This window comes from Limanda limanda, chromosome 16 (assembly GCF_963576545.1).
Source record: "Limanda limanda chromosome 16, fLimLim1.1, whole genome shotgun sequence".
NCBI classification, from domain to species: domain Eukaryota; kingdom Metazoa; phylum Chordata; class Actinopteri; order Pleuronectiformes; family Pleuronectidae; genus Limanda; species Limanda limanda.
The window spans coordinates 8,481,175-8,499,545 of NC_083651.1; the positions used below are offsets into that span (position 1 = coordinate 8,481,175).

At 39.6% G+C, this 18,371-nt stretch overlaps 1 protein-coding gene across 3 annotated transcripts in view; it reads right to left on the reverse strand.

The window, feature by feature from the left end:
- Window positions 1–18,371, reverse strand: part of map4k4 (mitogen-activated protein kinase kinase kinase kinase 4) — an 88,371-nt gene that overhangs the window by 28,610 nt on the left and 41,390 nt on the right. For all 3 annotated transcript variants that reach the window (XM_061087956.1, XM_061087955.1, XM_061087957.1), the window contains exons 4-12: window positions 9,261–9,386; window positions 7,070–7,180; window positions 6,168–6,258; window positions 5,193–5,323; window positions 4,715–4,769; window positions 3,796–3,874; window positions 3,509–3,684; window positions 2,810–2,882; window positions 2,353–2,563 (exon numbers count right to left, since the gene is read on the reverse strand). In XM_061087956.1, the coding sequence (XP_060943939.1) occupies window positions 2,353–2,563; window positions 2,810–2,882; window positions 3,509–3,684; window positions 3,796–3,874; window positions 4,715–4,769; window positions 5,193–5,323; window positions 6,168–6,258; window positions 7,070–7,180; window positions 9,261–9,386 (1,053 nt within the window). The remainder of the gene's footprint in view (window positions 1–2,352; window positions 2,564–2,809; window positions 2,883–3,508; window positions 3,685–3,795; window positions 3,875–4,714; window positions 4,770–5,192; window positions 5,324–6,167; window positions 6,259–7,069; window positions 7,181–9,260; window positions 9,387–18,371) is intronic.

The following is an 18,371-nucleotide window of genomic DNA, read 5'->3' on the forward strand; positions in this document are numbered from 1 at the left end:
ATTGATATAAGTTTTCATTTTTTTATTCTAATTATTTTGATTGGATAAATGGTGCAAAGATTTGAATTATTTGACCTACATGCAGCTTTTTTTTTAACCCATAATTTGATGTTGCTGTCTAAATCTTACACCCGTCACTATGAGTGTTGATGTGCGTGTCTTGGCAACACTGGCATAAACAAGACCTGTTTTTGTGTATCTGAAATTACGGCAGAACGCTATGGATCATGGTTGAGGCCATTTACATTCCATCCGAGAAAATAGACGTTTATTATGAACGACTTTTATTCAGCAACATTCCACTACACCTTCTTTAGTCCCATCCATGAGCCGAGAACAAGCCCCAACACATGTGATGAGCTGAGGTATCAAAAGCAATAAAATCTATTCCATCAGACCAAACTCTTCCATCATATTCACAAAATGACAGAATTGTTCCAAGTTTTTCACGAGGCTCTTTTCCACTCTTGAGGTTTTCCCCAAGATATTTTTAATGCTAATATGCTTTACTCAAACACTTTTAATCAAATGAAAAATATTATATTTTTAATCGGTTGATCAATTAACAAAGTTTTCCGTTGGCATAGTTTGTAATACATTAAATATCATTAGATTCTGAGCTGTACACTTAAACATATCTTTTTTTTATGTTACTTTAATATATGTTTTTTAACTATTTTCTTACATTTTCTTTAAACAAAAGTGTCAAAAAAAATTTGATTTTGCTCTCTACCTCTCTTCTATCACTTTATATTTTTCTATGTGGAACAAATGCACCCACACTCTCACACACACACACACTAAGATAGAGGGACCACAGCTATAAGAGATAAGGACTAATTACAGATAAAAACTGGGTTTCACAAAACCAAATCCAGACAATTGGCGGATTAACAGAAGCTGATTAATGAAAATAAATACTTGATCCAGTCCTGAAACTTAAAATTGAACACTGCTATTATAGGGATAAAGCAGATGAATTTCGAGTACTATGTTTTAATTTTTAAACATTCCATCTGTTCATCCACACTCTGCCAAGGATATCAAAGTCTTAAACTATGTCTGTTCTGTGGATGGATGGTTTTTCTTCTGGGGCACATGTGACTGTATTTACCGGTGTAAAGTGGGAAATATAAATAAATACAGACACTAGATGAGCTGAAGTGACAGGAAAGATGTTGAAGATGTCAACATTTCCGGCTCTGCATTAAGAGGTCATCATTTAATCAGAATAATAGTTTAAGCCTGACAAGTGTTTATCTGACGTCTGGTTCTCTAAGCAGACACATGAAGAAATTACACTGATTCCTGTCTGTCAGCGCGTTGTGAAAAGGTGCAGAGGAAGCTGCAGGACATCGTTTTTTTTAGTGGCTTTAGTTTCATGACGCATCAGGTTTGCACTAATTCGCAGCTCAGCGCTCGGGACTCCACAGGAGGTGATCCGTCAAAACAGGAGAGCACATGTGCCATGGTATTTCTCTGACATGGCCTGGGTTCAACTGGGGCTTCTAATGTCTGACTCATGTACAAGCACCGTCATGAATCCAAAAAACAGCCCCGAGCTGGGACTGCGGTGGGAAAACATGAGCTAAAATATAAACTTCCTGACAGAGGCCTCGCACCTTTGAGATGTATTTAATATAAATGTGCTCCCTCTCTCTGTTTGATCACGCTTAAATGCCCCCACTCTCTTCTCTCATTTCACAGTTTCAAATTCCATTTACTTCCTTGTTTAGGTCTCTTTCTCTTCCTTTGCTTTCAGAGAATTTACTTCAGTCCACTTCTGTCTAAATTTATAACCATCTCGCTCCCTCCCTCCTCCTCCTTCCACTTCCCTCTCTCTTCTATCACTGTACATTTTTCTCTGAGGGACAAATGCGCCCAAGCTCACACAGACACTAATGTAAAAGGACCACAGCTCAAAGAGATAAGGGATAATTACAGGGTTTTCATACTCGTCCTCTGGGGATACCGATTAATTTCTATTCTCCGCCACCCTAAAATTGATTTTGGAGTCTATTATATGAAATAATCAAAATAAAAATCTAACCACGAACCTCTGAGTCACAAGTTAATAATCCTATTACACAGAGATAATGTAAACTATCTGGCTGACTCCCGCTGGTTCTCCACACCATCATCACTGTCACATACAAAGTGAGACCAGAGTATCTGTTGGAGCAAACCAAAAATTATTTTTGGAGCTACTATTCTATTATCTTTATCGGACGATATATATATTAGAAAAAAAGTTAGGTGGTGATTCCTGAGATATCGTTATCAAATCCTTGTGATAAAGAAATGTCAGTGTAATGATTAATTTAGCTTGAGGTATGAGGCCTGTGGGTTTACCTCCTCCAGCCGTTTCCTCTGCTCCTTCTGCTGCTCGATACGTTTCTGCCTCTCGGCCAGTAGTTGGCGCTTGTATTCCTCCTGCTCGCGGAGCTGCTGCTCCTGGAGGTGTTGTTGGCGGCGCAGAGCCTCCGAGCGCTCCTTGTTCTCCTGTTGCAACCGGATGAAGTCGCGGCGCAAGGTCGACTCACCCGGCACGTTGACGATGGAGCTACGTGGAAGACGGGAGGACAGGAGTCATTAACAGTGGCTTCACTAATATTTGAGTGATAACAAGAAATACTGTGCATGTTGTACATAATGGCACTGCATTACATTGCAACTCCAAGAAAGAAAGATATATTTATTCACTGCAGTTTATTTTATCTTATTGAAGTATTCATTGTTTTTATGTTCTTTGCTCTGGATGTGGTTAGTGAAACTTCTCGAGGACCTCAGTGATTGAGACGAAACTAACCTCGGCTCTCCTTCTTGCTCAGACGCCTCCTCCTCCTCTTCTTCACTGCCACTGTATTCATACTCAGTCTCATCTGTGGAGAACAACACAGGGGAATTTAAAAGTTGTGTCAAAGTCATTAAACGTTTCATGTGAAATTGTGCAACAGAACCCAACATGTATGTAAAACTTTTGGATACTTTAAATATCAACACGCATCATAAAAGTCAAGGTTGCTGAAAAACATAGTTTGCAAAATGATATTCCTTCAACGTCAACAGAAGAAAGTGTTTTATTTTACATACTTATTTTGATTATTTCTAAATAAAAGTATAGTTTTCGAGCCCAGCAAATTTGGCTGTTTTTGGGAGGGGTGATGCAGACTCCATGATTAGGAAGAAAAAATTATGTAAATAAGAAAAATTATTACTAGTATGTCACTAATTAAAAAGAAAACAAATACAACTAAATATACAAAACTTAACATATGAATTAAGTACATTTCATTATCAAATATAAACATAAATGCTTTGTCTATTAAAGCTCATATTGGCCAACTGATAATCATTTCTGGCTCTTACTCTTTTTTTATGTCTTTCTCTGCCACTGACAGACATTTTCATCTTTCTAACAGATTGTGGATTTTTTTAGAACAGAGTTGTTGTTAATTTAAGCTACGTATGAATTTTAGTTTCTAGTCTGTCTTCCTCCTGGACTCACCCTTCTCGCCCCTCTTCTTCTTGGTTCGGTCGATATGGTCTTTGAGCTGGATGCGAACCTGCCTCTCGTTTGGCTGGTCCCGGATGAAGGGGTGTTTCAGCAGCTGATCAGTGGGGGGACGTTGAGTGTAATTCTTCACCAGGCAGCCCTCAATGAAGCTGAAGAACTTCTTTGACCTGATGAAGTGTTGAGATGTGTGTGTGTGTTACATATTCAGCCAGATCAGCTTTTTAGGATGGGATGGATACGTTTGACTGAGAGGATAAAGATTAAAAAACTTGACCCACCATTTTTTGGACTTCAGTCGAGGAGGGGGGTTTCTGGGGATGAGGAAGAGGGCTCTCATTGGATGCATGTCACACAGAGCTGGAGGAAACAAAAAGGAAGAAAACAAGTGAGGGATCAATAAGAACAAAAACACAAGACAAAGGCAAACGCTAAAACTGAAGATTGTATTTATGGGGCTTTCTTAAGAAAAAGGATTTTTTTTTTAATTTAAAAACAAATTCACAAAAAAATCTCTAACTAAATGAGTGGTAATATGCATGCCCGTTTAAACAGGTAGCTGACTGTATGCTTTGTGGTTGGTTGCTTGATGCAGAAAATATTATGTACGAGAAAAAGCACTGGTAAAACTTAAAAACAGGGAGATGGAACTGTCATTAAAAGTGTTTTGCATTGTAAGACCCAATCAGGAAGAGACTGTGAAATTCCAAAAAGCATCACTTTGTGTCTGTCCAGACTAAATCACAGGTTTAAAGGTAAAAACCAGTCCAACATAGTTTTGAAAAGGCTCCGTTTCAGAGGTTTGATGGCAGTCGTGTGGACGGCAATGTAAACCATGACGTAAACGTAGCAAAAGTGATGGGTTTTTAAACTATAACTAATGTAGATGTAGACTTAAATACTATGTGGCGGCTAAAGGAGTAACATGTTGTTTTAAAAAGTCTGATACTTAGTGTGGTTGCTTTAAAGTTTAAACAGATATGATTGGTGTCTATTTGACTGACAGCCATGGTCTGGCACCGTTTTTAACCCTTGTTCCAAATGTTCTTTCCACTCTCTGCCATCACCAGTTAAATACATTATCAATTGAACATAAATCCTTTGTCACAACTATTATACCAATTACCCAGTTGAACGACTTTTATACTACTTTATACTATGCCAAGCAAACTACCGGTAGATTAATGTAACAGTACTTACGAGGAGCTCCTTCAGCCATCTCTATAGCTGTGATTCCACAAGACCACAGGTCACTCTGAGGGACAGAAGATGAGTCAGATGAGTTTGTGTGGAAATGTGCACTGCCATGTTTCATTTATGTGTCTATCCCTACTTAGAAAATTAAAAAATTGAGTTAACAGAAGTGAAAAATATTTAACTTTTAATGGTGATTTCAGACACGTTATAGTAACAGCACCTTTCCAGGTATGAGATAGTGTCCTGGTTAGTGGGAATAATCCATGAACTACTTCCTTCGACAGAGTATTATGTCTGGGTCTGTAAAAATATTGTTTTGTAATTTGGTTGGACTGACTCTCTAATTCTGTACAGAAAGAAAAATAATGTTTAGTTTTTCTTGAAGTCCATATTGTCACCTTATTGAGTTATCTCATATCTCTTCCTACCATCCAGCCCCTGCTGCATAATAAAAGAGTAGACCCAGTTTTTCTTTTCTTACCCTGTAGTCATAGGTAGCATCTGGGTTTTCATCACAAGCGATGACCTCTGGAGCCATCCAATATGGCGTCCCGATGAAGGTGTTCCTTCGACCTACCGTCCGATCCAGCTGAGCACTCACACCAAAGTCCACTGAGGAAGATCAGGATCAGTTACTACTGAAAACAGTCAACTTACAGGAGTGGTGTGCGTATCTTATATATTAAAAAGTATACTACGCAATTAAAATATATAAATGAAATTGTCGGTACATCGGGAACACAGTGACAGTGCTCAATTTATGGATTAAAAATGATGTTCAAAGTCAAACTACAGGTGTTGAATCCCTTGAAAATGTGACTTTCAATCCTCTTATTTAGATTGAATCCTCCAAGCTAGATAAAAAATGTAGTTTCTTGCCCCAGGTCCCTTATTAATTCAGATATAACTTATTTTCTTCTCATGCTGAAATCCCCAAACTTAAGTCCACAGTTCTGGTTGTGTCCTGAGTGTAAAGTTTGAGACGCTGCTGTCTTTTGAATGCTCTCTTTCGTCTCCATTTAACTGAAATGCAAAGTGATTTATTGTGGCCTCAGAGAAGACATGTGCTTTACACTGCGTGTCACAGGACAGCAATTTAAAAAAAGGGTCAGAGGGAGTGAGTTGGTTACAAATAGTAATCTAATCCTGCATTATTTAGAGAAATTAAAATAAGATGGATGACAGGAAGATTAAGACAAAATGTTGCTTGCTGCTGTTGTATCGAGACAAGATCATTTCCGACATAATGGTTAAAAAAATATCTAGAGTGATATTTTGTTTTATACGGACCTACAATCATATGAAACATTATAAGACAACACTGGTAATGAAAATGCCCCAGTTGGCAAAAGTATTGCGTTGACTCAAATCTGACCCTTCTGTGTTTTTTCCCCCCAGTTCAGACGTCCAGACCCTTGTGCTGGAGCTGTGCACACAAAAAAACAAATAGACGTACCCAGTTTGACCTCAGCGTTTTCAGTCAGCAGCACGTTTTGTCCCTTGATGTCACGGTGGATGACATGATGAGCGTGTAGGTGAGTTAATCCCTGTAGAGACACATGGACACAAAAGTAAATATTACATATTCACAGCTTCTCAGAGCTTTAAGGTCAGAGGCAAAATAGAAAGGGGGATAACTATCAAAGATGGAAAATTCAAAGATCTTGAAACGTGCAACCTTATCTAATGTCTATGTGTATGATCTCAAAAGCCGCTTCACACTTGGTGTGTGTATTGTTAAAGGCCCATGAAGTGCAGTGTATTTAGACATGTTATATGTTCTATATTAATATATTAAATATATTAATGTAATTTTGCGTTTCCTGGTTTTATTTATTATGATGATGCTTTATGATTTCAACAACTGGTGATTCTGCTATATAAATACATTTCTGGAGTTTCACTTCTTTGTGCAGAAGCAGTGGAGCAGTAATTTTATACTGAGAACAGGTGTGGGTAAATTACTGCAGTTCACTTTTACAGTAAACTGCAACCAACGTCACCACAAACCAACAAACAGCTCGTTACAAACAGGGAAGTTTAGAACAGACACAGCACTAGTTAAGAGGGGGATATCGAAGGATTATATCCATGTGTGTAAATACAGGTCACTGATATCAACACAGTGATATCCCCACCCCCCCTAGACTACAAAGCAGCGGTAATCTACTGATGATTTAAAATGTACTCTGCTGCCACAGTATATAATCTCTTTTTTTCCCGTTGCCTTTGGTTCTGTCTTGTGATGCATTTTGTCTAATCGACCAGATAAAGTCCTGAATTCATTGAGGCCTGGTGTCCCCACACATCTTTTTATTCTGCAGTGAGGTCAGTGGTTGGCGGAGAAGAAGGACTGACCCTGAGGATCTCTCGGGAGATGTAGGCGATCCAGTCCTCCTTCAGTGTGTTGCCTTTGGTGTTCTTCACCAGATCTGTGATGGAACCGGCACCACAGAACTCCATCACCAGCTGGAGGAGAGAGGACACATGTGAAAAAATGACATTTAAACGTAAAAACATAGACACACTCACACCATGAGTTTGTGAGTTACAGAGAATCCCTGCCAAGAGATGTTACACGCTACACTTTACCATCGATAAACCATCACCACATTCATTTGATAGTATATCTAATTTCAACGAAAGCAACAATTGCTTGGAAAACTGTCTGTGTCTATTAACCTATTACTTTGCATTTTCTATTTGTGAGCCAGTAGGGCCACATCTGAATGTTCATCTGCTGGATTGCTGTTTGTCAAATAAACACTTTTAACAGGAAATGGTAGAATATGAAAAAAATGACTTGTTTGATGACCACGTGTTTAATCCGTTCAGTGATCTGAAACAGCCAGAGTAATGGGTGCAGCACTCAGGCAAAGACGAGCGGTCGATAATTTACAACTGATTTGCAATGAGTAAGAAGGAGGACATCCCCTCTGCAGCAACAAAGACTATGAACACATTTAGTTAAAATGTTAGAAAGAGAAGTTTTCCAATTTTGTTAGATCCAGTTAAAGTGCCCTCTGCATTGATCAGTGCTGTGCAAGTGTTTAATGTTGGAGATTTTCTTCATTCTACTTCTTCTGCATTAGGCACAATTTGAGTTCACGTATGAATAAGTTGAATAAATGGTTTGTACCAAATTAGAAATATGTCCCTCAAGGTGTTGCTGAGATATCGCATTTACAAGAACACAGACTGAAAACTTGAAAATATGACTCCAGCCCCAGCTCAAACTCCACGAAGGCAAAATTCCCGCTCTTAATTTACCTCTGCACTGTGCATCATTTTTAAATAATCACCAAGTTTGATATGAATCATGTCTTATGCACAAGGTAACACACAATCTGAAAACAACAATGTTATCTGCCACTGGTGGCCAAGACAGATGAAAAAGGCACTTCTACAGTCACACACACACACACACACTTTTCAGTGGGGGTCTTAAAGGGGTCATGGAAGCAGCTGTTAAAACAAATACAGGGCCATGTTGTGGAGAGAGAGTGAGGATGTGCCGAGGGCCATAAAACGAGGTTCTCTTGCCTGTAAACACATCTAGAGGTGATAACGTTCCTGCTGCTCTTCTCTCTCACCTCTCTTTATTTTAGGTTCTCATTTTTTGCTTCAGGTCTTTAACCTCCTCTCTGTCTTGTTTCAATTGTCTTTGATTTGTTGTGAGTATGAGTCGCTCTCCTCAGGGTAAAACGTGATGCAACATGGTACGTGCAAGTATATTGACTCTGCAAATAGCCAGAATATACTGTATCCTTATCTGGGCTTACTGCTGGAGAGTTTAAGTGCTGGTATGTATTATCTTTCTTCTGCATTCACCAGTGAGAGAGTCGAGGGCCTCACTATAAATAACAAGAGACCAACTGATTAATACGCTGGCTAATAATATTAGTTGATGTGAGCTTTTAACAGACATATCAGTATCTGCATTTGTTTGTCGACATGGGAACTTTTATTCTACAGAATAAATCATGCAGAAAAACAAGTGCATTAAGGTTTACATTTTGCATAAAGCAAATTATGTATACTTTCTTGATTCAAGCTGTATACTACTATTTGGTTGTAGTTTATAATAGTTATTTATAATAATGTTTAGGAAATATCAAGCCTCAGTTACATTTCTTTATCATAAGCGGTTTGTTGACAGCGGTTTGTTGACATCTTAGGAAAGTATCAGCAACTAAAAATGAATATTGAGTAACACGACATGTTTCTGATGTTGTATGTAAGGAAACACCTACTAACTACTTTAGAAAATCTGGTTTCGTTAACTTTTACATTATGATTACTTCCTGCTTTAAGCTTTATAGCAGAAAACAGACAACTAACCACTGTACTCAAACTTCCTCTCCAAAGTAAAACCTCATCCTCTTCCACTTTGCTGCTTCCTTTATTTTTCTAAAAATAAGACATAGGTTATAAATATGGAGGCTGTGATTGGTCGAGAGCAGTTGAAGAGTAATCTCTATATTACGTTTCAGGTGAATCCAAACTAACAACACTGCATCCATTGTTCTCGTGGTAGAGATGAACTCACCCATAGCTGGTCGTCGTGGCCTGGTGGACTCTTTTTGATGAAGGCTCCGTAGTAGGTGGCTATGTTTCTGTGGTGAGAGTATTTCTTGAGCATGTTAATTTCCAGCTTGATTTCCTCCTCTTCATCCTGTAAGACAGACAGAGGAAGACCAAGTGTGGAGTTAGTAATCATTACCTGAGTCAGAGAGAATGGGGAAGCCATTATATCAACCAACTGAGCAGATCAATATAAAATACTCTTTTCGTCAGGTTTCTAAAGTGTAAAAAATGACCATCAATACACACCGACAGTCTTATAAGAATGATTATTGAATTTCCAGGATCAGGTCACCTGGAAAGATGGTGACAGTGGCAGGTGATACATCTTTTCACTTTTTCCTCACATTGTTTTGTTCTTTTCTTTTATAACTTTTGTGTTTTCACTCCTGTCCATTTCATTACTTATTTGCTTGTCCACAGGATAAAACAAAAACTACTGGACATACTCACAAGTTTCAGCTTAAGGAATTATTTCAGCACACATTCATTTTAACTATTTGGGTTCGTCTGCATTGTGATAACATTTTGCAGAGCATAAAAACATCCTTTTAGTTACAACTTCTGCAATTTGAGGATTTGCTGTTAACCATGTATAAATTATGCATTTCTGTTAATATGCTTTTTATCTTGGACTCCAGAGAAATTGTAATCGCATTCATACTATTTTGTGACATATATAAATGTGGCCTTCCTCAAGAAGAAAATGAAGAAAATGTGAAATCCTGAAGCAGCAAAAGAAAACCTTTACAGTCTCAGGTAGCAAAGCAAAGACTCTGGATTGTTCTCTGGTTGTTCGACGTGCTGAGTAGCCGAGCAAGGATAAAAGCAACGTCTAATAAACAGATATTAGTCCAAAGGAAAATGCGGATACAACGTTAACTCAAAATGAAAACAGAGCCGAGCACACCATTGCCTCTCCCTCTCACACTCTCAGGATATTACAGGAGAGACTCAAACATATGACACGATCAAGCGATTACAGTGTTTCTCAATCACTGCAGCATCACTGAGGCTGTGTGACATTTATTTGGATGCACTTTGAATCCACCAAGCCCCTGCGTCTGTGCCCATTGGGCGATAGGAGAAGCTATGAGTTGACATTTTCGCCGTTAGTGCGACTGGTCGATAAGCAGAAGCGCGATGTGCGGCTGCTCCACAAAAGAAAAGCTCTGAGGAAGTGAGGTAGGGGGGGGGGCAGCTTGGCTTTTCATATCGAAGCTTGTGACATTTTGCCGTGTCAGTCTGTACTGCAGATGTTAACAGCTGTATCTCCCACTGTTTCTTTTTCCAATGTTGTTGCACTTTGCCTCCCGTACTTAAGGCTGCGAAGCTCAGACTGACAGAAAAAGAAACAGACCGATTTTTTTTATAGCCTGCGGGAAAAGATTGGAGCTACATGTTGATACTGGATGAAATTCAAAATACACACGTGTCTTATCGTGAGCTGCAGCTGCAGGAGGAAGAGAGGACAGATGACATTTCTGAGTCTGGTCCAGACGTAAGCGGGCAAGTCAAAGATGTGTTCACTGTCAACGTTGACATGTCGCTATAAACACATTAACTGAAACTCAGGGACACAGAACCTGGTGTTTGGTCAACTCATAACCAAACTGTTCAAATCTTCTCCTTGGGTTCTACCCCATAGGCAACATGGTGGTCCAGTTGTACAGAGGTTAGCAGCACTGTCGCCTTGTTTGAATGCCGGTTCGCTCATTATTCTGGAGCCCCGCCACAAGGCTCTTAAAGAAATGGCTCAGGGGTTGGAGAGGGTCGTCCACTAACCAGAAGGTCGATGTTACGATTCCCTGGAACCTCCGGTCTGCATTCCGAAGTGTCCTTGGGCAAGACACTAAACCCAAAATTGCCCCTGATGGCGACAGAGTATGAATGGCGTGTGAGAAAAAAAGGCGCTGTATGGATTTGTTTTGCTTTGTGGAGTCGATAAGAAAGGGACAACACTATACAGTCAATTCCCCATTGACTATTGGTCCTATGCAGTAAATGGCCTGCAGCTAGAAATGAAAAGCAGTTTACTTTCAGCCTGTCAGTGAAAAGCTTTCACTTAATTCATGCTAGGCTTGTTTTCCTCATGAGATGTTTAAGCACGCAGCAGGTTTTCATGATAGGACATCACCGTATGACATTTGTACACCACGAAAAACTATATCCTTCAGGAGTTTTGACTGCCTGTGCCTGAGGTGATGGGGTCAGTCGGTCAGCCAATCCCATAAGTCACTGTCAGTCAGCCAGTTGGTTGCTGCTGCAGCCAGACAGCCAACCAACCAATCAGCGAGGAAGCCAACAAACCAGACTGCCGGCCAGCCAGTCCCTCTGTTAATCCACTCATCAGCAGCAGACCATCAGCGGGGCTGCAGTCGTCCAACCAGTCACCAAGCAGGTGAGTCAGCTGACCTCTCAGTCAACCAATCAGTTGGTCGGTTAGATATGTAAACAATATATCAGTGAAAATAGAACCAGAGGACCATGCATGATACAAAAAAATGTAAATCAACTCCCAGAGAGACGAGAATCGTCTGTGGTCAACTAGCACATCCCGTCGCCCACAGACTGTCAGTCATGTGGACCCTTTTTGGAACAAGTCAACATAATTACAGACGCCACAGACAGACTGAAGGAGGAGTAATACAGCAGAGACTTTATTACACATTATATCCACCATAGGACATGAATAAAGGTTCAAAATGACAGCTCAAAGAAGGGGAGAGGAGAATCAACTCAAACTGAGCGAATACAATAATTAGGGCACTGCTTTTGTGAACAAAACACAAAACCTATGTGTCTAAAAACATAAATCACTGATCAAACTATCAACAAAAGGAAGAGTGTCATCAAATCAATACGTTTTCGTCCATAGCTGTGTTGCTAGGCGATGGCTGTAGCAGCAGGACAAGCGGGTGACGCAATACCTGAGACACAGGTTATGACTGAGTTCTAGCTGCTTAGACTTCAGTCTGTAAGAAAATACAATTTGGTTTCAACAGAGACCACACAGAAATACACCCACAGACAGATATGTGTGTGTCTGTGTGTGTTTGATTGACAGGCAGACAAGGACCTGAACCTCCTGCTTCCACAAGGACACAGTGACATCATCCTCTCTTTCGATATCTTTCATGTCTTCACTGTGTTTCTTTGTCTCCATCTTGTTTGTGCACTGTCCATTTATTTTGGACCGTCTCTCTCGTCCTTGCAGCATCACTTTCCATAATGACTTCAGTCCCATGTGCATGTTTCCCATCATTACAACACCTCTCTCCCGCTCTCCTTCACTCTCTCTGTTTCACTTTCCCTGAACTATATATTCACAGTCAGCCACTCAAAACAAGGCGTCCTGAAGCTACTCATTATCATTCCTGGGCATGAAATGGTGGGGAGACTTAGTGGCGGCCATATTGTTGCTAAAGTATTACAGAACACAATGTGAGGGGAGGTAAAGGACGGCCACAAAATGGAAGCATAATGGAAAAGCAGAGTAGGAGGGAAACCTTGGCTTCGACTAAGTTCAAGAGAGGTTGCCACGTCTCCAACAGGCACATTCTACCCAAAGAAGGTCTTGTCATTTTAGGGTTTTACCTTTCTGATGTATGTTCACAAGTTCATGTTTCTGATGAGTCTGGTTATATTTGGGGATTTTCCAATACCTGGACTTTGCAAATTGGCGTTAATGAGTACAGATAAGTGCATTTATAAATATAAAAACTTACATAACATATTTTAACATCTGTGTGCTACTAGGATTAGTCATTACTTTAGAAAAACAGAGCATATATTTTTATCAAGTGGGTGCCAAATTGGCTTCTGTAGAAAACATAGAACTTCTTTTATTAATTGGTTTGAACTGAAAAAGAACGCAGTTAAATAAATCTAGGAATACACAACAATTACTTCATTTGAATAGCTGTAGAAGTGCAGCCACAGTTTATGAAAATAAAAGACGTGATGGTTTTTATAAAATGCTACATGTTGAAATTGGCAACACTTGTGCCACCCCTCTGAACTGAAGTCCAACTACCACTACGGGGAATAGTTTTTTCTTTGCAACTCTAAAAACAGTTGTTAGTGTTAGTACAGCACAACTGCTGTTTTGGTGCAATGAAGAAATTTGCAGTTTTATCTGGCGTAGGCATGGTATTGGATCACTAGAAAGATTTTCGTACTTTCCAATGCCTGACCCTTCACTTTCTGCAATATCAGAAGCATTTCTGAGGCAGGTTTGGGTATCAGAATATCTCTCGTTTAAATTTGTTATTTGATTCTGGTCAAGCATGTTTAGACTGCTGGCTCCAAATGACATCATCTGTGCAAGATAGCAACATTTATCTTGGATATTTTGGCTTAGTTTCTGGAAGGTGGGAAGAAGTGGAGACGTGACGTTTGTCTTTATTTAGTCTATGTTGGCAATGCAATGCAGCAAAACCAGCTAAAACCCCGTTTCAGCATACAGACTTTATGTAGACCCTGAGAAACCGACAGAGAAAGTGTTCTGCATTTATTCGACAAGGATAGAAACAAAAAGTTTTCTTTTGTTCTTCATGACAAGTACAGTTTCATGCCTTCAACACCTTCCTACTTTCACACCTCTGAGCGAACAGGGGGGGGGAAGTGACAGAGACAGACCGACAGAGAGAGAGTTATCTTGCTTTATGTTTTTGCTTCATGAAAAATTCACAGAAAGAGAAACAGAAAACAAGAAATTATAGCGACAAAAGCAATTAATTCCCCAGGGGGAAGCCAAACGCAGAGATAAAGATGCTTGCTGTGGAGTTTTTCCACTAATCAAGATCGATTTTTTTCTCACTGAATCCCACCGGATTACATCGAGCCGACAGCAGCAGCGAGAGACGCAGAATGCAAGCTGCCTTGTCGTTTTCTGTCAAATTCCCCTTAAATAGGATCAAAGATGACTCCATTCTTTCTTTCTATTCTCAGACACTTGGTCTTGTCTCTCAAAGAAAACCGAGGCAGTGACTGAAAGAGAGACGCCAACATGCAGAATTAGATCAGGATCTGATCGAAAAAGAGGTAGAGGAGGAGGGAGAGAATGTGGATGAATGCAATAAAAAGAAGAGCGTGTGATGGAGGATGAGGATGGCCTGGAGAGAAGAGAGGTAATGGATTTGAGCGATAAAGGTGAAGAGAGGAGTGTGTGAGCAGTGATAGCCCCTCCCATAATCCCACTGCACTTCTGCTGAACCTTCTCGGGGGAGTAAAGATGGAAAAAAAAAATCGAGCTCTCTGATTTCTTCTCCTTATCTCAGTTCTCTCGCTCCGTCTCTTTGCCTAAGGTCTCAGCTCTTCCTGTTCCTCCTCTTACAACAGGTTATTGCTGCGTGAAAGAGAAAAATATTATATAGAACCTTAAAGGTTTTCCCTAAAGAAAAATTTGAAATGTTGATATACATGTATATATATATCAAAAGAGTCTGATATTTCACTAACAGCCAATCACACAGAGGGTACAGATAGGCTACTATTTCTGATCTATTAAATGGTTGTCCAAAAAAGGATACAAATATTTAGATAGGATGCTGCCATCTTGCTCTGGTGACATCATCTGGAGCCAGAGTTTGCTCACATAAAGGAGGTGGGGTTTATGACCTACACTGCAGCCAGCCACCAGGGGACAATACAGGTGATTTGGCTTCACTTTTAAAGAGCTATCATGTACCTCCTCTTTACACAAGTCGTTTTCAGACATAAACTGTTTTTTGTTTGCATTTCAAATACGAAGAACCCAGCTGGAGATTGTTCCAAGTCAGTTGAAATCACAGCAACAGGAAAAAGTCTGGTGCGTCCAGGGGAGGGGCGGAGTCTGGGTAGAGCAATACGAGACAGGACATGATGTATAAATTCCACTACAAGAATCACCTGTTTATGTTTAGATTTCCAAGTTAATATCTATGTTGGGGTCTTCTACTTGTATGAGCACTATATTTCATCCTGAGATATTCTATTAGTTGTTTTTTGTCTTTTTTTTCAATGCGTCCATCACGTTACAAACATCATAAAACACACCCACTCAGTGGCTGTGAAATCTCCCGACATTTTTCTTCTGCGTTCTCACATGGGACATTCTTAAACTAACCAGAAAACGATCTTACTACCATAATCGTGATCGTAAAGGATAATAACATCCTTTCTGTCTAGAGCTCAGCCGTACCGCTGTATTTCTCTCATCGTCCACTTGCTCTTTTCTCTGAAGTGTCTGTTTTTCTCCTCACTTCTGTTCTGTATGTGGAGCAGGAAGTTGTATGTGGGTCAGAGAACATACGCCAAGGAGCACAAGGAGCACGAGGAGCTGAGAGTGGACACACACACACACACAGGAAAGGAGTTACATAGCTGCGTGGTTTTGCATCTGTGACACGTGAGTGTGTGTGAAAGCTCTTGTGGTTCCCTTCAGAGTCTTCTATCTCACAAACACACACATAGAAATAAATGTTGCATGAGATGAGTGTGTGTGTGTGTGTGTGTGTGTGTGTGTGTGTGTGTGTGTGTGTGTGTGTGTGTGTGTGTGTGTGTGTGTGTGTGTGTGTGTGTGTTTGAAAATCTCGAGCTTTTCCTCTGCAAACAACTTCTTCTGCTCAACCGTCATTCTTGGCCAACATCCAGACAAACTGTTTATTTAAGAAAACGGCTGAACTGTACGGAAAAGGATCGACCACTCTAAACATTGTTACTTGACGGAGTAACCGTCATGTCCTGAATATTCCCCACATGTGTATTTCTCTTCAGTGATTCAGCTCGTATGAATACATAAACACATTCCCATCAAATGTTCCCTCGATCCTCCTTCATGTGCTGTCTTATTCTCCACAGCTGGAAATAGAGATTTGTTCTCAAGATTACCTTTTTCAACATGTGGTCAAAATCTGGTTATCTGCCAATGGCTGTTAACTAACTTATCATGAAGGCTCAAGCAGCAGCCATGTATATTAGAATTGCCTTTAATTTTGGACCTCCTGTATTATATTCAGTAAGGGTGAAAAAGCCTTTATATCGTTTTTTAACCATTAGAACAGGGTTCCTGTTTCCAAAATACCTTTGACAACCATAATGATTGAAATTCCCCAGATTTCAAATTGAATTCAAAGCAGAACTGAAGCAGCGTTGAATTAACGTATTTAAGAGCTGGAAACTTGACATAATTAAGGCATTTAAGGCTTAAAACTCAGAATATTGAATATTAGACTTTTGAAAACCTGACAGAAACCCAGATAAGACACTGAAACCTCCAACTAAACATTGATCACATTTTTTCTGCATTAGAAGGCAGGAAATGGATATCGTGACTAATCAATAAACAGAGCTACAATCTTTCAAATATTCAACAAGATGATTAATCATCCCAACACCCACAGGTTTTCCAGCGTCCGTCACTTTCCCTTCCTCTCTTTGTCTCCCTGGATAATTTCTCAGAGGTTGTAAAACAAGGAATGAGCATTGAATTACATATAGCTAAAGTTCTTGTTTATAGTTTTTTTATGGTGTAAGATTTTTTCAGTACACAATACTTAAATTATCCATGGTGGGAAATCAAGTGTCCAATTATTTTCATTAAATGTATCAATGTACACTGTTTTCCTTTTCCTGAGATATAAAGTGTCACTGGTTTCTTTAAATTTCACCCATTTGAGGTCAGATTACAAGATCGTGGATAAGTCAGGAAAACATTGCTGTTTAAAATTTGTTTATATTCTCCGATGTAATTTTTACTAACTGGATGGTTTTATTCTACATTTGTTAAACGGCAAATTATTCTTAAAATATAATCTTACTATAAGGTCGGGGGGGGGGGGCTTTGCTTCATCTTCATAGGGTCAAAAACTAGCTAGTGCGCGAGCTGCTGCCCTAAAGATCTGAAACTAGATCTTTAATGGCAAGTCTTGTCAAGATTTTCCATCGTATAATATACGTATAATCGTAAAATGCAACTGAATCTGGGTTTCAATTTCCTCCAAACTGCCATAGGCTTCTCAACAACCATAACCAAAGTCAATGCCCAATATTCATGTTGAGATTCAAAGAAAAAACTTATCTTTCAAGTCTTCCAAGGAGGTTTGTGAATACTTTTCTCATTCTCTCACTTATTTGTTCATTCACTGATGAGTAACAGAAAAGACAGGGAGGAAAAAAGGAACCAAATACTATCATCGGCTTGGTGAGATGCAGTTCTACTGTGTAGCACTACCGGGACATTTCTGCATGTGTACACGCCAAGAAATACAGGCTCCAATTACACAGGCAGAAACAGCCTCTGGGTCCTTACTCAACTCTGTGGAAACTGGCAAGCACGCACCCATGTATGCACGCACACACACGCCAGTATTCAGTCTATAAGACTGTGGCCTAAACCGCTCCTGGGAAATATCAAATCTGTTGAGCTTTACATATAAACTCTGCTTTATTCGATAAAGGAAAAAAGCTAATAAGCGGTTTGGAAACGTGTGATTTTAAGCCTGAAATTGTGAATATTTTTGAAGGAAAATCATTGAGGATTGATGAGGATGTTGAGCAGAGGAGGTGACGGAGATACAGTTTGTTTTAGTGTTAACAGTGGCACTGAAAGCTTGAGTTAAGTATTAGCACTGACTTAGTCTGTCGAGTGCAGTGAAATTTGGGATCAATTCCAAATCTGCAAAAGCTGTATTTTGTGGCTGCTGTGAAGAGTCTGGTCACTGCTACAGCCGCTGAAATAATCTCCCTTCATGCATCATTCATGCATCTATTCCAAGTTACTACTGTATTTTATTATCTCTGCAGAGTGGAAATATTTTGATATAGCTGTGTAAAGCAGATGTCACTCATCACAACTTGTGAAAAGCATTAATCAAAGCTAGCATGCAGGTAAAAACAAGACTTACAGAGCCACCAGTCTTTCTCAGCATGGATAAATACATGTTGATATAACAATGTTAGAGTTTAAGTTTGTTCAATTTCATTGTAGAAATGGGAAAAATTGGCTTAGTTGGCATCTGAAAAAAAAGTGGACTAAACTTAGATGGAAACCTGGCCGGTAACAACAATTATTAATATAACAATACATGTCATT